A 23,344-nucleotide genomic window follows, 5' to 3' on the forward strand; every position below is an offset into this window, starting at 1 on the left:
GTAAGTGCATTGATTAGGGACTTCAAATCCAAACCCAAAGACTCTCAATCTTAAACCATTGTTAAACAAGCCGCCTTATGATAGCATTAGAATGTAGCCATGCCCTCTAACAACTTTAGGAGAAGTTGACCTTGTGCACTCTCTCTCTCTCTCTCTCTCTCTCTCTCTCTCTCTCTCTCTGCATTAGAATGTAGCCATGCCCTATAACAACTTTAGGAGAAGTTGACCTTGTGCACTCTCTCTCTCTCTCTCTCTCTCTCTCTCTCTCACTATGCCTCAAAAGAATCAAAGTACAATAATATCATCTTAATATCATAGCCGAAGCTTTCAATCTTCCTACCCGCAACCGAAAGCAAGAGAAGAAAAGTCACAATGTAGTGACTAAATTTCACAAAGAAGTGAAAGAAGCTCAAGACTTGAGACGCAAATGTATCATTTCCCATCCTAGCGAGCTAGACTCTATTGCACTTCAAGTTTTCAAGAGCTGATACTTTTGTAGACTTTTGTCAATGCTTGATCGCTGGATTGGATACTTGAAGGTCTTTAACTACTTCTACCCTCCATAATGAAAGGCAATGCTTGCATGCACCAATGCACACATTAAAATTCAATTGATTGAGCACATATTGAAATTGAGCATACGACCTATCATATCTATGCATCTTCCAATATAACCATAGGACTTAATAGCATGTTCTATCAAATAACATGCATAATACAAAGCAAATATTAAAGTTGAGCAAGCCACATGGGATCTATACATCTTCTATACAATCATATGACGTACACAATCATATTACATATCACTTAATAGCATATTCTATGAAATAAGAGGCATAATAGAAGTTCAATGCTTTAATGAGGTGTCTTTTTCAGTTGGGCTAAGGCAGGGATTGTGAGATGAACCCTTTGCACCAGTGATCAATTGCAAGGGCAGGCCTTCAAAGCCAAGGACAATCAGACAATGGGGTAATGACAGACTTGACATGCATATACTCTTGCAAGCCAAGGAGACCGTTTTCACGGCCAATTCCGCTCATCTTATACCCCCCAAATGGCAGGACTGGATCCAAGACATGGATGGTGTTGATCCAGATGGTTCCGGCCTTTATGGAGCGGGCCGCCCGGTTGGCAACATCCAAGCTCTTGGTCATCACTGCTGCTGCCAGCCCATATTTGGTGTCATTGGCACGTTGCATTGCTTCCTCGAAAGTTCTGCCAACACCCAACCATATTAAGTGTGATTTATCCCACCTGCATTGAAATCACTTGCAAACTACCCCTTTTCCTAGCAAGAAGAGGGTCTGACAGCAATACCTGATGGCAAATATAACTTGCAAGTACAACTTTAAATAAAGGCCAAACCTCTACAGTGGACATTTCTTTCCCTCTTGGCTGTCATGAACTGATGAGTATTCCAAACCTGATTGGGAATCACTTGCACACCACCCCCTCTACTAAAGGTGAAAGGCATCTTATACTGATCCTTGATGGGAAATTATTGTAATGGTACTAAATTTAAAAGCCTCCCATTATGGTTTGTAGGTCTCCACAGTAGAAAAGTAGCAAATACTATTGAAAATTGCCAGCCTCATTTTCTTATTAAGTAATGGGCCTCTGACATTAATGCAGATTGAGATAGTTGAATTATCAGAAGAACAGCACTCACTTGAACTTCATTACAGATACCACTGGTCCAAAGATCTCTTCTTGTGCAATCTTCATACTATCCTGCAATTCCCATTAGAGCACCAGCTTAACAACAGAAACCCCGTCAGTGAAACTCTGACTCAATGCAGATGTGAAAAAGTTGCATCCCTTTCTGTCTCAGAACTTCATGAAATTTCTTGACTCAGTACCTTGACATCAGAGAATATTGTGGGTTCAATAAACAGGCCCTTGCTTCCATAACGATTTCCCCCCGTCACTAACTTGGCTCCCTCCTCCTTACCTAGTGCTATATATCTCATCACTTTCTCAAATTGAGCTTGGTCTATCTACATAGGAGCAACAAAGTGTTTGATCATATTAACCCATCTGATCATCATAGATTTACAGCAGCTTCTTTGTGAAAACACATTTTCACTCATGCTTTTTTCCTCACCTGGGGGCCATGCTCTACACCTGCCTGGAATGGATCTCCCACCACCCGAGCTTTGGCTCGTTTGATAGATCTCTCCAAAAATTCATCATGAATACCCTCTTGAACGTAGACTCTGGATCCTGCAACGCAAACTTGACCCTGATAGTCTTGGTCAGAAAAGGGAATCAGCTTGTGATGCATTGAAACTTTACCTCGAATCATCAACAGATACATGAAACTTCAAATCACTTCATATATGCACATGATGTTCAGGGCAGACAATGACGAACCATATTCGTGAATCCTCCCGCATGGGCAATCTCCACGGCCATGTTAAGGTCTGCATCATCAAAAATTATTAATGGTGACTTGCCACCCAACTCCAGTGTCACAGGCTTCAAATTGCTTCTGGCCGCTTGTTCGAGCAGTAATCGTCCAACCTCTGTGGATCCTGTGAATGCCAGCTGTGATCCAAATACAGTATAATAACAATGTCAACCAGCTATGATCCAAACAATCAATGTGGCAACCAAATAGAATACAGCTATAAGAAGAGCATAAAATGTTTGCCTTGTCTATGTCCATATGCTTTCCTATGGCTGCACCAGCTGTGGGACCAAAACCAGGAACCACATTTACAACACCTGGAGGGATGCCCGCCTGCATCACACAAAACCAGGCACTGAAAGTACTTAACCACCAACATGTGCTAACAAAACTTTCCTTGCACCTGTTTAGACCCTTGTTAAGTCTCTTCTTGAGCACCGATCCTGATGTGTTAGATTCCTAGTTCACTTGGGAGTGCACAACAAACGCTGTAGGCAAGATTGGCTCTAGACACCCTTCGATGCATTCATTTGGATTGTCCATGTCTGGTTTATATATACATAGAGAGAGAGAGAGAGACAGTGTAGTGAAGGGGGAAGGGGCTGAGTTGGAGATGGGGAGAGAATAGCAGAAGGGAGGAGAAGAGAGGAGAAGGGGAAGGAGAGAGGAAGAGAGAGAAGGATGAGGGGATATAATCAGCCCAGTAGGAGATAGGGATTGTCTTGGACAATGCTCTCTCGCTGCCATGAGTTCTCATCCTCAGGAAGTCCCTGCTGTTGGAAAGGTCACCTCCCCATCTGTAAGCCCCCATATGAGGAGAGCATGGGGGGGGGTGAACCTAGGGTTTGAGTGTCTGTCACATGAGCATCTAATTGGATGCCATGTGGACAAGAGCCAGAAGGGATTGAGTGATAAGATGGGGCTGCCACATGGACAGCATCTTGGCTGTCATGTGGGCAGCACATCTAGAGCTGTTGTGGGCAAGAATCAAAGAGATGGAGGGTACCCGGAGCTAGGATGGATCTGCAGCAGCAAAAGGCAATAGAGATGTTCATCAAAGGGAGGAGACTCCAAGTCTTTTGAGAGCTTTACGGTGGGATCTAAGGGAGTGGCAGCCAGCTTAGGCTCATGAGGAATGATTTAATCAAGGAGTTGAAGAGCATATTTCTGTTGAGAAACAAAAGTACCACCAGAATGTTGTACAACTTCCATGCCTAAAAAATAGGAGAGCCGACCAAGATCAATCATTTCAAAAGTGATGCTGAGTTGAGTTTTAATGTACTGAAGTGTAGTGGGAGTGGAGCCTAAAAGCAAAAGATCATCGACATAGAGTAAAATAAAGCAGACCCCCTCTGACGAATGATGGATATATAAATTTGGATCAAAGGGAGTAGAATGAAAACCATTAGTTTTGAGGAAGGTGTCTATTCGGTGGAACCATGATCGAGGTGCTTGTTTGAGACCATAAAGAGCTTTGCGGAGACGGAAAACCTTATTTTCATGGCCAGGAGGAGAAAAACCTGGTGGGAGAGTCACATAGACTTCTTCATCAAGGTAGCCATTGAGAAAGGCACTCTTGACATCCATTTGATAGATAGTCCAGTGGTGATGAGCAGCTAAGGCAAGAAGAAGACGAAAGGAAGTTAACCGAGCAGTAGGGGCAAAGGTTTCCTCATAATCGATACCATGTTTTTGGCGGAATCCTTGCACTACTAAGCGGGCTTTGTATTTGTCCAGGGTGCCATCGGCTTTGAGTTTTGTTCGGAAGATCCACTTGGTTCCGATGACCTTTTTGTGAGTGGGTCGATTGACCAAGATCCAGGTCTGATTGCGATCAATACTTTCAAGCTCCTGTTCCATAGCACGATGCCACGCAGGATTTTTAACTGCTTCCTGCCAAGTGGCAGGTTCAGAATGTATGATATAGGCCGTGGTAAAAAAAGAGGCAGTGGCAGTAGAAGAAGTTATTCGAGTAGAGCGGCGCGGACCAGAAGGAGGAAGTTCGACAGGAATAATCCCAGAATCCTTCATAGTTTGACGATACCAGCGTGGCAGTGGGTCATGAGGAGAAGCAATGGGTGGGGGGAGAGATGTTTCGGGAGGAGAGGAAGGAATTTCGGGTGGAGAATTGTCGGAAGGAACTCGAGTGGAGACGTCATCAGTAGAGAGAATAGAGGAATTTTTAAGCACTGCTCTTTCATCGAAGACCACATCTAGGCGAACCAAAACCTTGTTTGTACGAGGATCAAATAATCGATAAGCTTTGGCTTCTGCCGAGTAGCCAACTAGAAGAAAAATTTCAGCACGAGGTTCGAGTTTACCGTGAGTATCATTGGGAGTATGAGTGTACGTGTGGCAACCAAAGATTCGAAGATGAGAAATAGAAGGACGATAGCCATAAAAGGCCTCAAAAGGCGTCATGTTCAGGATGGGTTGAGTAGGACAGCGATTAAGGATATAGACAGAAGTATTGACGGCTTCGGGCCAGAGACGTTCAGGCAACTCGGCTGCAAAAAGCATGGAACGGGCCATGTTCATGACAGTACGTTGTCGCCATTCGACACGAGCATTTTGGGAAGGCGAATTTGGAGATGTAAGATGGCGTTGGATACCATGCTCTTGAAGGAATTGAGTGAATTCATGGGAAATGAATTCACCACCATTATCACTACGAGCAATCCCAATAGACTTGCCTGTTTGGTTCATAACCAAGCGAGCCCAAGTAGCAAAAAAAGAAAAAGTGTCGGATTTCTCTTTCATGAAAAACACCCATTGATAGCGAGAGTAATCATCCACAATTAAAAAGAAATAATGTGAACCATTGAGGGAAGGAACAGGAGATTTGCCACTAATATCGAGATGAATTAGACGCAAAATCTCACTGGCTCGAGAAGTGGAATGAGAAGGAAAAGGAGTGCGGCTTTGTTTACCTAATTGACAGGGATGACAAATATCTTTAGCGCGCGATAATTTAGGTAGGCCATCAACTAGATGATCCCGAGACATTTCATATAAAGAGTCATAGGACAAATGTCCCAGACGATAATGCCATAATCGTTCTGTGTCAGTTGGATCTTTTAGGGTAGCATTACCGTAAAGCCGATGAAACTCAGAACCGCAAGGGGAGGGAGTCGCAAGAAATTGATTTATAAAGTACAGACCATTAGGTTGAGCATCACCTCGAGCTAGAAGGAGTCCCGAGGACTCATCTATGATGTCAACATGCATCTTTGTAAATAGCACTGTGCGACCAAGGAGGCAAAGTTGATGAACAGAAAGAAGATTGACCCCTAATTGGGGCACATAAAACACTTGATCCAATTGAGCAAGTTTGGGACCTTTGTCAGTATCAAAAGTTATTGAACCAACACCATGAATAGTAGCAACACAGTTATTGCCACAACGAACTCCCCCTGTTGCCGGTTGGCGAGAAATGAAGAGATCAGGATGAGGGGTCATATGATGAGTGGCTCCACTATCCACAATCCAAGAAGATTTAGAGTCACATGAAAGAGTATGAAAAGCTGACCCAGATAAGGAAGAGGAGGAGTCAAGCTCGGTGATATGGATCAAGGCTTGAGAAGTGAAGTCTAGAGAATCTCCGGTGGACCAGTCAGACAGACCTTCAGGAGTTATAAAGGGAGGAGAAGGAGTGAAGTGATTAGTGACATGGCCCTGGGGCCTCCAGAGACCAGTGTTCGAAGGAGGAGGAGGAGGACCACCCCTAGGACGCCAACGAGGTGGCTGAGGAGTCGTGGTAGGGGGCTGTGGAGTCCAACGGGGTGGTTGAGGAGTCGTGGTAGGGAGCTGAGGAGTCCAACGGGGTGGTTGAGGAGTCATGGTGGGAGGCTGAGGAAGAAGGCCTTTGGCTTTGGAGCGACATTCATCGTCAATATGCCCAACTCTCTGGCAATGCTGACAAAATCTATTCTTTTTGGAAAGGGAGTGCCAGGCGGGTTTACTACTAGAGGGGTTAGGAGTAGGAGAGGGCTTTCCGGAGCTAGGTTGATCTTTTGGAATCCCGGAGAGAAGAGCCCCCTCTGAAGCAGGAATGCTATGTTTTTGGTGGACCTGAGAGTAAAGACGAGCATAACGCAAAAGTTGACATTCAAACTCATAAAAAGTAGGAAGAGAAGGTTGAGAAATGATTTGTTGCATAAAACTGAAATACTTGGGCGGAAGTTTATTTAAAAAGAAAGTAACTTGGTCATCCTCGGATTTGGGAGGACCAGTTGTGGCAAATTCAGCAACTAACCGCCGGTAATCGGCTAGTTTAACCTTGAGATCATCGTCAGCAAGAATCTGGAATTGTTGGAGATCATGGTCAAGATTGATACGACGAGTACGATCTCGAGCTGCATAGCGGTCAGTGAGATGTGCCCATCGCTCAGAGGCAAGATCAAAATGCTGTAATTGAGAGTGAAATTCAGGTAAAAGACCTTGCATAATTTCAACAATGGCAGTGGCATTACGATGTCGCCACGAACGAACTACCTGAGGAGGATAAACATGAGGATCAGGTGGCGATTCGGTACCTTGAACGAGTTCCCATAGGTCTTGAGAATCAAGCACATGGCGCATAAGATTGGACCATGTGGTATAATTAGACCCGTTAAAACGAGTCATATCAGTGAAAGCATGTTTGGCTGTTGCAGAGACAAGGTGAGGGGAAGAAATAGAATGATAGGGAGAAGCAACCGGTGGAGGCAGAAGAGAATTGGGAATAGTAGCAGAGTGAGAAGAAGGGAAAGGTGGCATCACCGGAGGAATAAAGGAATTTGAAAAAGGTCCTGAGGGGGAGGGATAAATATGAGAGGCGGGATAAGACATGAGAGGTGAAAAAGAGGCAGCGGGAGAGATAGAGGGAAATAAACTATAGGAATCCAGTGGCATGGGAGAAGGAGGAGGATGAGAAACCACTGGAGGAAAGATGGCAGCGGAAGAGATGAGAGGGAAGGGAGGGAGGGAGGGATGTGAACCGAAAGCAAACTCGTTGTCAGACGCATTTCTTCCTTCTCGTCTGCGAGTGTTCACATGCATGTATGGATCTATGTCCTCGTGATTACTTGTTCCTATGCCTTGCATAACAGAAGGAGTTGCACTAAGGGAATAGGGCATCATACCTTGCACTGATTCTTGTGGAATAGGCACTGTCGAATAATCCAATGTTCTCATGCCGGCCTGTCCTCTTTCGTCAGGGGATACTTGTTCTTCGTTGGCACCGAACTTGAGATGTTGCTCAGCTTCTTCTGAGTTGAATAGAGGTCCTTGTTGACGTATTGGAGAGAACCGTGGAGAGGTAGAGACACGAGGTGTGCGGGTACCTGCTTCAAGTTCCTTCCATTTCTGGAATTCAGTAAATTCTTTAAAGAGTTTGGAGAGGTATTCATCACCTTCAATCCTAGCAGACTCTCTCTCGACATATGTCAAAGGTGATGGTTGAATAGAGGTTGATTCAGGCTGAGATCGCTTCGGAGAAGAGGGAGAAGACATCTTCAGGTGATGATTTATCTTCCAAGCTTTCCAGATCAAGGCTCAGGTGTCGATTGGCACACCTGGCTCTGATACCATATAAAGAAAATACTTGGAGACAAAAAAAACAATACTAAAGACAATCAATGGCTGAAGAAGATATATATATCACAAACGGAACTTAGTACAAGTGAAGAGAAGCTCTGAAACAAACTTCAGTCCTGACAACTGTAGTGGACTTCTGCACTAGCTCCACAAGTTGGAACTGAACCAAATCTGAGACAACAAACTGATGAAGGGGTTGCTGCAGATTTGGAGTAGAAAGAATGGAATCTGGAGCGGAAGTTGGAGGTAATCTGATGCAGAAAGATGAGCAGAACTGAAGCAGAAAGGAAGGCTGTTCTGGAGCAAAAAAGAGGGCAGATCTGGAGCTGTAAAAGGGGACAGATCTGGAGCAGAAAGGAGGACAGATCTGAGCAGAAAGGAGGGGCAGATCTGGGGCAGAAAAGAGGGCAGATCTGGAGCTGAAAAAGGGGACAGATCTGCAGCAGAAAGGAGGACAGATCTGAGCAGAAAGAAGGGGCAGATCTGGGGCAGAAAAGAGGGCAGCAGAGGAGGCAGCCAGGAGGCAGAAGTTGAGGCAGCAGAGGAGGCAGCCAGGAGGCAGAAGTGGCTCAGGGTGTGCAGGAACCTCTGGAGCTGGAGAAGAGATAATGTATCAATACCTAGCCCCCCCCCCCTTTAAATAGGAAGGGGCAGAAAAAGTCGGTCAACCTGTAGGTTGACCGACCTGGTCAGAGTTGACCGACCAGGTCAATCTGGTCGGCCAGATCTGGTCAGACCAAAAAAACATTTTTTTTTAAATAATTTTTTATTTTTGTTTCTCCTCTGCACCGGGGCTTTTGACATTTCTTTGGTTGTGGTTTTTGCCTCCGATGCGAGGTTTCTTTGACAGGATTTGGAGAGGCACCAGTGGTGTTTGTACCTGTTTATCTGATCCTGAAGAATTGGAGATTGCCTGGCTTAACAAAGGTCACCTCCCCATCTGTAAGCCCCCATATGAGGAGAGCATGGGGGGGGTGAACCTAGGGTTTGAGTGTCTGTCACATGAGCATCTGATTGGATGCCATGTGGACAAGAGCCAGAAGGGATTGAGTGATAAGATGGGGCTGCCACATGGACAGCATCTTGGCTGTCATGTGGGCAGCACATCTAGAGCTGTTGTGGGCAAGAATCAAAGAGATGGAGGGTACCCGGAGCTAGGATGGATCTGCAGCAGCAAAAGGCGAAGAAGTAGCCAGCACAAGGAACCCGGAATAAAAAGCGATCACATGGCGCTGACATCTACATGGTGTACGGCTCTGTACAGAACTGGAAAAGGGCCTGGCAGAGGCGCAGTTATGGCAGGATATGCAGGCGCAGATGTGGAGCAGCAAATAGGGTTGCTAGGGCGCAGTGGCATGCTTTATATAGGGCTGGGTCCTTGCCTAGATTGGAGGGCCAAAGGCCCTAGAAGTGTGGGGCCAAAAGCCCTGGGTTGTGAGCCCTTATAGGGCTGGACCAGCCACAGACTGGTCGGCCAGTCTGGTCGGCCAGTTTGCTGCAGGCTGGTCGGTATTTTTGCCAGCCCTTGGGGCCCTATAAAAGGAGGTCCTTGAGGCCTCACTTCTCATCACTTGGAGCAGCAGTTCAGGGAGCAGGAGCAGCAGATCAGCCACTTGTGGGTCTCTATCCAGAAGGAGACAAGAGAGCTGTAGAGCTGCAGACCTAGCTCAGAGTGCTGCCCACCTAGGCTGGTGCACAGACAGCAAGGTGGAAGGGATCTGGACGGAAAGTCTACAGAAGCTCGAGGTGGAGCACGCGGGCTCGAGTCTAGAGATAGCCAGCTGACAGGAGAAGGACCTTGTGGTAAGATCAGAGGACCACACCATTGGTGGGATCTGGATCTGTCTCTTTTGTATTGTGTCCATAGTTTTGGACAGAAATATATTTTGGTGGTTTCTCTATCTGGCTGGTTCATAGTCTATTGATGAGTCTGCACACCTATTTTATGCACATAAGTTAAGAAGTTTGTGATTCCACACACCCCACACCCACACTGTGTGAGCTCCTGGGCATTACTATAAGTCTTCCGCTGAGTGTACCCTCTGTTGGTTAATTTCTAACATGGTATCAGAGCCCAAGTAGGAGGCTCACAGGTGTGGGAGCTTGAAGGCAGGGACCTTGCTGAAGGACGACCCTGATTCACAAGCTCTTGGAAATCGACTTCCACGACTGAAGGATTGTGCCCTTGCGAGAAGGAGGGTGACTCAGGTTCAGTCAGGTGCGTTCAGAGTTCTGGTTTACTGAAATTGAGTTTGGTTGACTTTGCTGTGTGGTATAAACAGCAGAGATGTCGACCTCAACAACCTCTTCAGCCCCTGCTTTCCCTTCCTCCTCCCCCAGTTTTCTCTCTTTCACTTTCCCTAACTTGGGAGAGTCTGGGAAACTGGACGGGACTAATTACCTGATCTGAAAAGTGAAGATCCGGAGTCATTTAGTGACTCGGAAATTGTGGAAACTGACCACGGGAGTGGAGTCGAAGCCGGAGGACATGGTGGACAGGAAAGGGGAGATAGTCATGGCAGTAGACATAGAGGAACTCAAAGCTTGGGAAGACAAAGATGCCCATGCCCTGGCAATAATCATAGGGACTACGGCGGACTCTGTTCTTCCACATATCCAGCTGGCCGAGACGTCAGTAGAGGCGTGGGCCACCCTGAAGGATCTGTATGAGACAGACAACACCTCCCGGATTTTGCTTCTTCAGCATCAACTCTACAATCTTGGTATGGAAGGAGGAGATACGGTACATAGCCACTTGACGAAGGTCAAGGTGGTGAGGGATCAGCTGACAGCAGTTGGTGACTGGTCAGAAGACAGACTCATGCCATTTGGCCTTGATGGTACTGAGGAGACTGCCTCGGAGTTTCAAGAGCTTTGTTACGGCTGTGACAGCAAGACAGAGGACCAAACCACTGACGTTTAAGGAGTTGGGTCCATTACTGCTACAGGAGGAAGCTCGGGAGAAGCTCTACAATGAGGACAAAGATGACAAGGTGATGCTGGCGAAGGATTCCGCTGGCAAAGGAAAGGACAAGCCTTACAGTGGCAAGTCCAAGAAAGACAACTCTTACAACGAGGGGACTTCTAAAAGGAAGCAGAAGAAGAAGTACTTCTACTGTGATACGCCAGGACATTTTGCAAAGGACTGCAAAAAGAAAAAGGCGGATCAAGAAAACAAAAAGGAGTTTGACTCAGAGGAAGAGGAAGAGGCCAAAGCAAATGTGGTAATCAAAGAGTTGTTCCTGGTGACATCACCGAGTGTTACCAAGGTCAAATATATTGATCCAAAAATCACAGTGAGGATGTCTGACATAGAGATGTGGGTCGACGAGGAGTCCAATGCCTTTGTGAAGGTGAAGGACAGCATGGAGCGCTTGGTACCTTCCAGGTGCGTGGCTGTTGACACTAACATGAGGGCGGATTCCATGGAAGGCACGGGGGTCTCATGGTCAGATGGATGCTGGAGTTCACAAGGGGACAGTACAGGATTACACAGGCGCTTGGTGGGTGCTTCAATGAGAGTTTGCTTTCAGGGCAAACATTCAGGCAGTACAACAGTCTGGTATTTTGCATTTGAGCCTTTATAGCACGCTGTGGAGAGACTCTGCTCTTCATTTGTCTCAGGTGATACGAGATTGGAAGGGATTGGCCTTCTTCGAAGGCAGAAGGGGAAGTATTGGTGCTTCTTCAAATCTCGCACGCAGATTGCTTGAAGGTGATGGACAAAGAGTACTGAAGCCAAAAGAGTACCTGCTTGAGAACTCAGCAAGAGTTCATGGTCCAGGTAAACTGGAAATACTCATTGGTTGCAGACCTTGCCAAAGGAAGGACGGGTTGAAACAGACCCTCAGAGCATGGTGCCTGGAAGACTCCAGGTTGTTCACTCATTATGAGGGGGACAACTGGAAGATCGTGACGGCTGGATTGCTCGAGTTCGAAGGCGGGAACGTGACTGAAGGAGATGGTGCCAAGAGGTGCTACCAAAGATGGACTAGTACTTGCACCTTTTGTCATTCCTACTAGTCATGAACGTATGACATCTGGTAGTATCCCAGAAATCTGCATGCTTGGCCTGGTTTCCATTCCTACCATTAAGTTGAGTCCCGTTCCTACTAGTCATGAACGTATGCCATCTGGTAGTATCCCAGAAATCTGCATGCTTGGCCTGGTTTCCATTCCTACCATTAAGTTTAGTCCCAGATGAATGCATCTCTATTGTGTGCTTCATAAACATGTCATTTAAGTTGAGCAAATCAAGTTTTGATTGCCCTTTGAAAACTTTGTTCTCAAATTTTGAAAGTGCCAATACATGGCAGCAATATTTATGACATGCTGCCCTTGCATTTACAGCACTCATGCGAAATGCCTTCATTCCCATTATGGCTGCCAAGTATTGGAGGCAAAACTCCCAGGTATACTCATTTAGTGAGCAATAGTGAAGGGCATTATTCATGTGGCTATCTTTCCTATTGTACTGCTCCTGAATGTGTGGTGATGCAGCTTCAGGGATTAAACTGTCATGCATACCTTGCTCTTGCTGCACAATCTGCTTCTTAGTAGATTTGCTTTGGCATCCTTTGTTATCATCACCATGGTCTTCAATATTTTCTTCCTTAATCGAGACCATACAACACTTGATACTCACCTCCTCCTCAAAAACTGTCCTCAAAGTTTGCATGCCTAGACATGTCAAGTGCAAGTGCATCCACATCCTTACCTTGCTCGTCAACATCTGCATCTTGATTTCTATCACAGATTTGCTCAACATTGATTTTCTCATCATCTGTCTTTTCAACCATTTGGCCTGCTCCATTGTCATTGTTATGTAGGATTCTGCCATCACCATGCATACATGTATTCCTTCCATTGTATGCTGAACTGCTAGGGCATCGTCTGGAGCAATGTATCGGTCCTGCAAACTGATACAACAGTGTCCTTGCTGTCCATATTCGTTTCCATCATGTGAGCTGCTGCTTTTATTTGAGCAGCTGTCCCAACATAACCCTTGTATATTTGGAGCAGTAATAGCCTGGAAACAACAGATTTTGGTCCTAGATATTGAGGCATCTTCCACGGCTTTAAAGCATGATTTAGCTGCGTACTAGGGAGACGCATAGCATGGCTGGGCTGCATGACAAACATTGGCCTGGCTGCATTCTCCTCAGATGTTAGGTGTCCGCTCTTATAGAGCTTGCATAGCCTTTGGCATCACTCCCCTCGGAATCATAGTTCCAACAACTTGCTCTATGGCATTTGTATCTCGACATTTATATACCTAGATGAATCCAAGAACATTCCCAAACTCATCCTCTAAAAACACAACATAGTGCAGTTTCAATCTCACGAGAGTCACTCATAAGATTGAAAACCATAAACTCCATCACGCATAGCAGGGACTAGCCACTATGACATATCCACTGACGTCATCAGTGCCCAACAGTGGGTGTAGACCATAGTATAAAAGTATGCTCTCACACATACAAATCCACACACCCACACTTACTTGAGCATCCATTTATACAGGTCTTCGTACTAAGTTTCTGTCGGCACTCCGGAGGTGAAGGGCAAACTCAGCCATGACGAAGGCTAGCACTAAAGGAGAAGGCTAATCAAAAAGTAGTCCAAATCTCTTCATTCAAGCTACAACTGCTTGTGAAGTCTATACGATTTCATTTTAGTCTCTCCCAAACGAGCATCTAAATCTAAATCTAGCTGATAGGGCAACGCACCATTTAAGATAGAAAGAATTATCGCAATACCAGCAAGCCGCAACTTGGACGAAAACTTCACAAGGTGAAATTTCATGTCCGCTAATTCTCGACATTTAGCATAGGACATTGCTGTCAACTCTAACAGCTGAATATGTAAGGTACAACCACCATCATATATATCCCGACCTTGCAAGCTGCTTCGTGCTTGCAATGCACTAGCGTGTGAGGCATAGTGTACTTCAGCTTGCAGACTACCTGAAATTGGATGCATGACTATCTTATCAATACACCCAAAAGGAGAAAATACTTGATACAACACATCCAATGTAATGGGGTACACCAAATTGTCGATGGTAATCAGAAGGATTCCCTTGGGCTGTGAATTTTCCCCACATTGAGGCTGTTCTAAGCTTTTTGCATGCTGCATAGAGCCCTGCATAACCTGTTCAAAACTAGAGGCATGTCGTCCCATTTTCCCTTCATGCGCATGCGGCTGTCCCATCGTGTGCATTAAACCTTTGTGGCTGCCCCACTATGCCAAATACATGCACATGTGCTCACTTTCTGCTGACAAAGCTCAAAATGTGATGGAGAGGCTCGAAAGAAAAGTTGATGAAGAGGCTCGAGAGGAAGGTCATTGAAGAGGCTTCCGAACGAGGTCCAAATGAGCCCAAATAGGGCTGTGGAAAGCCCTTAAAAGAGGCTGGAATTCTGAGTTTTTGCCCCTTTTTTTTTACCCTTTTTTGGTTTTTTTTGTTTTGAGAGGGGGGAGGGGGGGGGGGGGGGGGGTTCCCTAAGTCACCTAGGACACTTGGGACTACTAACCTAAGGACTGGTAAGATAGTTCAGACACTAGCTTAGTCTAACCTAACCCTCTTGATAACCCTAGTTAGTACTAACCTAACCTAGGTCTACCCAAACCTAAACCTAACCAACTAACCAAACCCTCTAACCCACTGTAGTCTACAACCTTAGAGGCTACAGGCGCAGACTGGCGGAGAGATAGCACGCACACGCGGCGAGAGGCGCAGTCTGGCGCAGAGATAGCGCACGCACGCGGCGAGAGGCGCAATCAGGATGTGCACCAGCCGGGAGCGGACGAGCAGATAGGATGGACGGGTGAAGTAACAGAGGGGCAGAGAGGATGGACGGGTGATGGTTACAGAGGTCAACGATGACGGGGTCGATGGCAGGACTGTTGCAATGTAAGAAAGGGGGGAAGGGGTGCTGGAGTTGGGCGCTGGAGTGACAGAGATGCTCATGCACGTAGATGCCATGAACACGATGCCACAAACGGGAAGTCACGAAGGTCGGGATGCCACGGACGGCGATTCCACGAACGGCATCTTGCAGCTTGGGCCTGCTGGGTTTGCAAGGCAACTCCTTTACAAGATGCCTGCACAGGAAGCAAGGTCAGAGATTGGTGAGACCTGCATGATACTATTAGTGTGCTCTGAAGCTGTGAGCACTGCAAGAGCGTCATTAGGCACAGGCCACGAAGGGCGGATCCGTTAGGCACAGGCACGTACAATATACCCTAGCTGAGGAGGAGCTCTCCGAAAACATTTGTCGTGGACTCTCTCGGGTCTCCAAACTGGTCGTGGGCTTGTGCATCAGCTTGAAAGCTTGTGGACTACGCGAGGATAGGCTTAGACACGTAGCAGCTGGTGTCGTTGGCCTTGCGTCTATCAGCCTACCAGCTGGTTGTACCTTGCTGCGTCTGTAGGCGTCTAAGCTTAGTGATTGCTATAATGAAGGGTTGGTGAAGCCAACGGAAGCAAGGTGCCAGAAAGCGGAGCTCTGATACCAATGTAGAGAAGGGGGAAGGGGCAGATTTGGAGATGGGGAGAGAATAGCAGAAGGAAGGGAGGAGAAGAGAGGAGAAGGGGAAGGTAAGAGGAAGAGATAGAAGGATGAGGGGATAGAGAGATAGAGAGAGGGAGAAGAGAAAGAGTGGAAGCATAGGCAACAGGTAGCAGGAAGGAGGAAGAGTCGAGGAGGGAGAGTAGATAGGATTAGATGTCACATCAAAAGTCCGTACAAAGGTGTGGAGGTGGACTTATATAGTCTCCCTCTACTATATCTCCTTTTCTCCTTTTTGCCCCCCTCTAGGCCTAAAAATCCCCTAAGCCAAATCAGGCCTAACCCTCACGAACTTGGCCTGATCTTGGCCTTCATTACAATGCAATGTAACTGATCCATCCTGTGGACAAAGCTGAGTGTTAAGGCATTGAAATCCATGCTGATTTTGCCCATTGATTGCAACCAATCATAGCCCAGGACAACGTCTATTGGGCCCATGTCAAGTGCCAAGAGATCACCTGCAAATGTATAGTCATCAACCAACTTTTTTTTTTCAAAGATAGTCATCAAAGAACTTAATCCTTGCGTCTTGGCAACAAGATCTACTAATCATATGTTGTCCATTGGCCACTTCTACTCTCAGCCCATGGTCTATCTCAGTAGCAATCAGTCTCACCCTCTGTAAGGTCTTGCAGTTAACAAAACTGTGGGTGCTACCGCTATCCACCAACACATGCACAATCCTGCCATTAATCATCCATGTTAATCTGATAGTATCAGCACTTTTGGCACCTATCAGGGCATGCATGGAAATAGTATAAAGTGTTGGCTAGGCATCCCAATAAACCTCCTCCTCATTCACAGGAGCATTACCACCTACATCTTCACGTGCATAAAAAGGCATTGCATCGTGATGCTCCACAGAAAAAAGTGTGGGCCTACGGCCTCTCATGCCACCAATGAGCAGAATCGCATACGAATGAAAAGCATTAGTGTCATGCGCAGTGGCACCACCAGGATCAAAAGGAAAGTCAGTGCCCTTCGTGGCTCCCGTGTCAGAAGCCTCATCTGCATCATGTGTTTTTGCCATCTCATCCTGAGACGTATCCACAGAACCTGGGGCATCAAACAATTCCTCGTCATCTAAGAGGTCAGTGATCATGCTGAGCTTGGCAGTACCACTCTTGCGCATCTTGCACACATTCTGTGCTCAGGAGTCCATTTCTCGCCACATTTAAAACATAAGTTGGTCTTCTTTCTACTGTCCATTATTGCCCGTGTATGCTGTTTTATCTCAGCCTGCTCATTTCCAGCAGTAGGCTTGCCTCCAGGCTTGGCATCAGGATACCTGTAAGGCCTGGCATACGGCATCTTACTACCAGAGACAGTAGGAAAGCAAGGAAATGGTGCTGCTGCAGATTTCTTGTCACTCCACTCAGCAAACTTAGGCTTCGACTCAGCGTCATACCCCGTAGCATGCAAGTTGCCCATGGCATTTCTATGCTGGCTAGCATATTTAGGCTCGAATACTTCTACAAGCTGAGCTGCCCTCTCAATGGTTTGAGGGTTATGTGCCTTCACATCTGCAACGAGAGAAGAACTTAACCCATGGATGAAAGGCAACAACTTTCCCTTTTCAGATACGTCCTACACAAATAAGGAAAGCCTCCAAAAGCGATGCAAGTACTCTTAGACCATACCGGTCTATGACAAGGCATAAAATTCAGCCAAGTATTGATCCAATACAAGTGGAGATACAAATGTAGTGACCCTCAATTCTTTGAAACCCCTCCAAGTGGTTGGTCTCTGAGGCAAATCCCTCATGTATCGCCACCATGTGTGGGCATAGTCCTACATATGCATACCTACAAAAATGATGCGCTCCTCCTCAGACTTCGGGTAGAAGCGGAAATAGTCTTCCAACTTCGTGAGCCACTCCTCCAACTCATTGGGAGTGCAAGTGTCCCCTTTAAACTTATGCACTGTGAGTTTGTCCTTTATATCCTTGGCTGCATAATTCTTGTGTGTGTAACCTCCAAAAGTGCGGGCATCATCACGCTTGAGGTTCACATAATCGGAGAAGGGCATCTCAAGTTTGATGGCCTCAGGTAGGGCCTTGTATGAACGCAAAGAATCTGCCAACATGTCATCAAAAGTGGCTTACTGCCCACCACCAACCCCTTGCTGTGTAGAAGCTGCTGCCATCTGATGCACTGGCTGCGTTTGGCTATATGTGCTCGCTGGTGGAGCGATAGGTGCATGAACCACGGGCTAGGTCTCTCTGCCAAATGCATCTCTCCGAAATGATGGCATACCAAAGGGCTAAGAAGAGGACTGACCTCTCTCCCAAGGGTGCGGGCTGCCATATAAATCCAAGCCAGCTCCAGGCATACTCGCAGGTGCAGTGAAAGGAGCACTAGCTAGATGCACACCAACGGATCGGCCCAAAAGAGACAACTCAGCCTGCATAGATGTAGAGAGCTAAGAGCCAAAAGATGGCCTGACATCCTGCAAGAAGGTGCTCTGTGGCACAAGAAATGCATCATCTAAGTCCAGATAATCCCCAAGCTGGGATGCATGCAATGGTCTAGAAGACTGATGCTCATAGGCACAACGGGCATCTGCCATAAAACCCTTGCATGGAGCAGACAAAACATCCTGACTGTCTGAATGGTCCCCTTGCTAGGGTGCGGGCTGCTTACCCTTATCCTCCATAGCAATGGTAGACGTGATCTGCTGTCCCATCTGGACAAGAGCCGTATCCTGGATAGCCATGGCTGTGGTAAGCTGTTGGCTGAACTCCTTTCCTATCTGGCGGAAAGCACCCTGGAGCATTGAGAAAAGGACATCCAAAAACTGCGTCTGCGCTTCCCGAGATGTAGGAGAGAGAGGCTGAGTGGAAGGAACCTCTGCACCACCAACAGATGCAGCCACTATGGCAAGCACTTGCTCATACTGAGCAGCCTCATCAGTGTCATGCAATATATCACGAGGGGCACGCTTCCGTGGCATGGTGACTGGCCCTGAAGAGAGGAGCTCAAATGTAGGCAAGGAGAAATGGATAGCAAAACCCTGCTGTAATGAGCACCTAAGAGAGAGTGTGGAAAACACGAAAATGTCGATGGAGAGGCTCAGAAGAAAGGTCGTCAAAGAAGCTTTGAAATGGGGCTTGAATGAGCCAAAATAGGGTTGTGGAGAGCACCTTAAAAAAAGGCTGAAATTTTATGAGTTTTTGCCTCTCTTTTTTTTTTGAGACCTAAGTCACCTAGAACAATTGGTACAGTTCTAGCCTAAGACCTTTAGGACTGTTAGGACACTGTCTTAGACCAACCTAACCCAACCTTTAACCTTAGTTAGTACTAACCTAACCTAGAGCCAAACTAACTAAACCTAACCTAACCCAATCTACTAACCTAACTAAACCTAGCCAAGTAACCCAACCCCACTAACTAGCTAGACCTAACCATACCTAAACTAACCTAACCAACCAACTAACCCACTGTAGTTCCCAACAACCTTAGAGGCTAAGGTTTGCAAGGTAGGCAATGGGCAAGGCAGAGGCAGCGCGGCATGGTGGCAACGGCATGGCGTGGATAGGCGGCACACCCGACGACATGGGCAGAGCGGGAGGCGGCCATGGCCACAGCAGACGACGGGATCAAGGGATCAAGGCAGGAAAAAGGCAAAGGTTCGACGGTGACTGGCAGGACGGCTCAAGTACGAGCAGTGAGGCGTCACGGCGGGGCTGGCTCGACGATGAACGATGCTCACGACAGCAGGACGCCGCACCAGGCTTACAACATGAGGCTTGATTCAGACGGAAACTCACGGCTCACGGGAACTCACAGACGGACGGTGACGCAAGGTTGGGCAGCGGACAGGCTGGCGGCTGACAGGCTGAGAGGGTGTTGTGGGTATTGAAGCAGGTCTAAGGGCTGAGGGCAGCAGATCTGAGGTGAACAGCTGAGGTGAATTGTTGGCCTTCAAGGTCTAGCGTCCGTCTGCTTCGTGAAGACTTTGTTTGAGAAAGCTCTTCATTCCAAAAGCCCTCTATTCCTTGCCATCAGCAACACCAGCCATTCCTTGCCAGTCCCGTTGCGCATTTTGGCCTGGTTGTCTACCAACACCTTGCGTTGGCTATGTTCTTCACACAGTTGGCGTAACAGGTACTGAGAATCGGAGTGAAGGGTGAAGGGGAAGCAAAGGTGCTGAGTTGGAGCTCTGATACCAATGTAGTGAAGGGGGAAGGGGCAGATTTGGAGATGGGGAGAGAATAGCAGAAGGAAGGGAGGAGAAGAGAGAAGGGGAAGGAGAGAGAAGGATGAGGGGATAGAGAGATATAGAGAGGGAGGAGAGAGGGAGTGTGAGCGTAGGTAGCAGGTGCAGGAAGGAGGAGGGAGAGTAAATAGGATTAGATGTCACATCAAAAGGTACCATACAAATCATTAGGGGCTGACTTACATAGTCTCCCTTCTTTCTCCTATCTCACCACCAATTCCCCATCTTTTTTCCCACCTAATTCCCTGCTATTTCCCACCTTCATTACAGAGAGACAGAGACAGACACAGACACAGAGACAGAGACACACAGAGAGAGAGAGAGAGAGAGAGAGAGAGATTGGCTCTAGATACTCTTTTCAGGGAAGAAAAAGCAGATACCTCCATTATAAGCTTTGCACAGAAGAGAGCAGCCAAGGGAGTCTGTTCTGCAGGTTTCACAACCACAGTGTTGCCACAAGTCAGTGCGCATGAGAGTTTTGTCAGGAACATGTAGACTGGAAAGTTCCAAGGTATGATCTGGCCAACGACGCCAATAGGCTCCTGCAATGTGTAGGCATGGAAAGGGCCATCCATCTTCACGGTTTGTCCAGCTATTTTGTCTGCCCAACCTGAAATCATTGCCAAGAAGCATCCAATCAGTCGCCAACAACAGAAGAGACAGAGCAAGAATGAGATGTATGAGAAACCAAATGCGTTTGCTGGATGCTATAAGAAGCATCAAATTCCTGCCAAATGTGTTTGCAGGATGCTATGAGAAGCATCCGATTCTGCCAACAGAAGAGATCCACAGCACAATCAGATTGAGTTGCAGGATGCAAAACCATCTCAGGTTCACCTGCTTGAGAGCGAATATACTTGATTGTAAGATCATTGATCATTTGAGCTAGCGCATAGGGTTTGCCATTGTCCAGAGTCTCGATAGCTGCAAGCTCGTCGCTGTGCTGCTCCAGCAGGTCCGCGAGCTTGAAGAGCAGTCGGCCCCTTTCCTGCGTTAGCGAAATGTTTGAGCTTGTTCAGATTTCAAAATTGGAAGCGAGCGATACTCTCTTGAGGTTCGATTTCAGTGTGCAATCTGGCGAGCCAGTGTCACCCACATAGCCTGACATACGAGGCCATGGTCCTTCGTCGAATGCCTTACGAGCCGCCTTCACCGCTCGATCCACATCCTCCTCATCGCCCTCCTCCACATGAGTGATCACATCTCCGTTACGAGGATCAAACGTCGGGAACGTCCTTCCTGCAATAAATCACAGACTCTCGAAATCAAGCAGTTTGTCGCGAAAAAGACCCATTTTGCGCTGCTAGATCATTCCGTTCAGGTAAACGTCGGAACCAGTACTGTTTGGAAATATCGAGGAATTCGAATGCATCGTACCCGAAATGGAATCCACGAACTCGCCTCCGATGAATAGTTTGGTGTACTGGATCTTGACCGGAGCTTCGAGGAAGGCAGCTTCGCCCATGCTTGAGAGGGGAAGGAACTGCAATCGTTAAAACTGTTAAGGATATCAGCAAGGAGACCAACCTGCAGCAATCGGAACGACGGACAAGTACATCAAACATCCGTCAGCTGAATGGTCCCAAATCAAATTACGTTCTCAATCGGTCACTTTCTCTCAGACACAGACAATGATTCTCGCCCTTTTCTGCTGTCTGTCGCGAACTCACTCGCGGCTGACGCCCTCCTGCTCACCCGCTCGCTCGCAGCTCAAACAAAATCCGTTCACTCCACCGCTCGATCTTCAGCTCATTCACTCCCTCACACCTGAAAGATTCTCAGCGCTCTCACGAAATCACTTCACTCGCCGCCACTCCCCCTCCCTCTCTCTCTCTCTCTGTCTCTCTCTCACTCTCAGCACGAAATTTGTTCCCTCCACCCGTCGATCTTCAGTTAATTCACTCTCACAGCTGAAAGATTCTCAGCCACACACACATACTCACACACACTCTTTCTCCCTCGCATGCCACACGCTCGCTAACACACACACATACACACTCTCTCGCGCGCACAAATCATACCCCGTTCCAGCCTCGGGCGATTAATACAAACCACTTATAAGGCTCTATCAATTAAGGCTCGTGTCCAAAAAGACAATTTCAGCATCCATGTAGTTCAAACAAGATGAATTTTATTCATGTGGCCTGCCGAGAGAGAGAGAGAGAGAGAGAGAGAGAGAGAGAGAGAGAAGGAGAAGAAAGTGTCTAAGGTACACCAAAGATTAATCGATCTTTCTAGATGGAGGATGAAAGCTTCTTAAAAAGCTTTGGCTCCTCGGCCCACTCGCTCCTGCAATCTGCATCGAGCTTTGCATCCGCATCTCTCTCCTCTCCCCTGCCACCCACTATTTCTCCACACCTTTTCTCCAAAGACGCACTGCTCAGCACTAGATCTCAGTTTTCTCCGAGGATCACAAAGCAATTGATCGCTAAGGAATTACGGATGGGGGAGGCATCCCACATGATTTCTTTTGACCCATCGTGAATAACAACGAGAGAGCTGTGGCGATCAATGAATAGATAGATATATAAATTGTTGTCTCTGGAATTGTCCTGTGAAGACTCATCAGATCTTTCGGGGGAAGCTACCGACAGCGAGAATGGAAGCAAGGAAGACACACATCGAGTGGAGGAGAGATCAACGGACGAGGTAGTTAATCTTCCTGGAATCCAGATCTAAGGACGGGGCCATTTGGGATTTGTTGTTGCTCCTAACTTGCAGCTTTAGCCAAAGTCGGCATGGTTTGGATGGGTGCAGCAGAGGCAGGGAGGAGGAAGGAGGCAAAGGCGAGAAAGGTGAGGAGGTGGATGAAGAGGAGCATCAATGTGATCCGCACGAGAAGAGAGGGATGAGAAGCAAGAGCAGGAGAGCAGAAATTGCATCGGGGCATACTATAGGAGACAGAGACGGAGGGGACAGAAAACAGAGAAATTTTGTGGTCTGTTGGTGGGGGTTGGGGGCTTCGGGGGAGTGGCTGGGTGTAAGGCAAGGGAGGCGGAGGTGGAGGCAAAGTGGCAGAGTGCAGGGTGGCGAGGTTGAGAGGAGGGGGAGGGAGGGGAGGTTTAATTAACTTAGGGGGTTTTTATTAAAAGTAGATTATTAAAATCAACAATCAATTTTTTCGGTGAAAGATCTAAATTTCCTAACTTTTGTTAATGGAATCCAAATTTTGAATCTCAAGATGAATGAAAGACAAAATTACAAACCTAGTGCAACAATTCCTGTGCAAATCCAATGTTTAGGTTAGGAGATATAGAATTTAGGAATTTAGGAGACCCATTAGGCACCCTAGACCCATAGAATGTGTCTAGAGGAATAAATATTTCATTTGGCTAGTCTTTATCTTTAACCTATTAACCACGGACACGAGAGGAAATAAAAGAGAGGACACATGGTTGCTTGGAGGAGAAGAGCTTGCCACGTGTCACAAAGAAGGAGCTCTTGGCTTGAGGCTTGGAGAGGGAGGAGGTGGAAAGACGAGAGGCAAGCTTTGAGTGGGGAGGAGGTGGAAAGACAAGAGGCAGCTTTAGGGGGAAGGAGGAGACAGAAGGCCAATGGAACAAAG

At 47.0% G+C, this 23,344-nt stretch overlaps 1 protein-coding gene across 4 annotated transcripts; it reads right to left on the reverse strand.

Moving 5' to 3' along the window:
- Positions 1-876: 876 nt before the first annotated feature.
- LOC147889522 (aldehyde dehydrogenase family 2 member B7, mitochondrial-like) lies at positions 877-21,787 on the reverse strand. Of its 4 annotated transcripts, none has more exons than XM_087391180.1 (11): positions 21,450-21,787; positions 21,157-21,306; positions 20,876-21,018; positions 20,617-20,767; positions 20,160-20,389; positions 2,654-2,743; positions 2,374-2,547; positions 2,105-2,242; positions 1,860-1,997; positions 1,670-1,731; positions 877-1,215 (listed from the first exon to the last, which is right to left on the reverse strand). In XM_087391180.1, exons 2-11 carry the CDS (start codon positions 21,242-21,244, stop codon positions 942-944), a joined length of 1,488 nt encoding a protein of 495 aa, XP_087247306.1. In that variant the 5' UTR covers positions 21,245-21,306; positions 21,450-21,787; the 3' UTR covers positions 877-941. The 4 variants fall into 4 exon arrangements, with proteins under 4 accessions (XP_087247306.1, XP_087247304.1, XP_087247307.1 ...); XM_087391178.1 differs by having other exon boundaries at positions 21,410-21,787; XM_087391181.1 differs by having other exon boundaries at positions 21,157-21,262; positions 21,376-21,787.
- Between the last annotated feature and the right edge of the window lie 1,557 nt (positions 21,788-23,344).

Source organism: Dipteris shenzhenensis, chromosome 20, assembly GCF_047967505.1.
Source record: "Dipteris shenzhenensis isolate YYH24624 ecotype China chromosome 20, Dip_SZ_1.0, whole genome shotgun sequence".
In the NCBI taxonomy this organism is placed as follows: Eukaryota; Viridiplantae; Streptophyta; class Polypodiopsida; order Gleicheniales; family Dipteridaceae; genus Dipteris; species Dipteris shenzhenensis.

Bases quoted from the DNA above. Each gene is read 5' to 3' on its own strand.
- LOC147889522 (XM_087391180.1), bottom strand. From the start codon at position 21,244: ATGGGCGAAGCTGCCTTCCTCGAAGCTCCGGTCAAGATCCAGTACACC. The intron at 21,019-21,156 runs GTACGATGCATT...GATTTATTGCAG, and splicing joins GTTCGTGGATTCCATTTCGG to GAAGGACGTTCCCGACGTTT. The intron at 20,768-20,875 runs GTGGGTGACACT...TCGCTAACGCAG, and splicing joins GGCCTCGTATGTCAGGCTAT to GAAAGGGGCCGACTGCTCTT.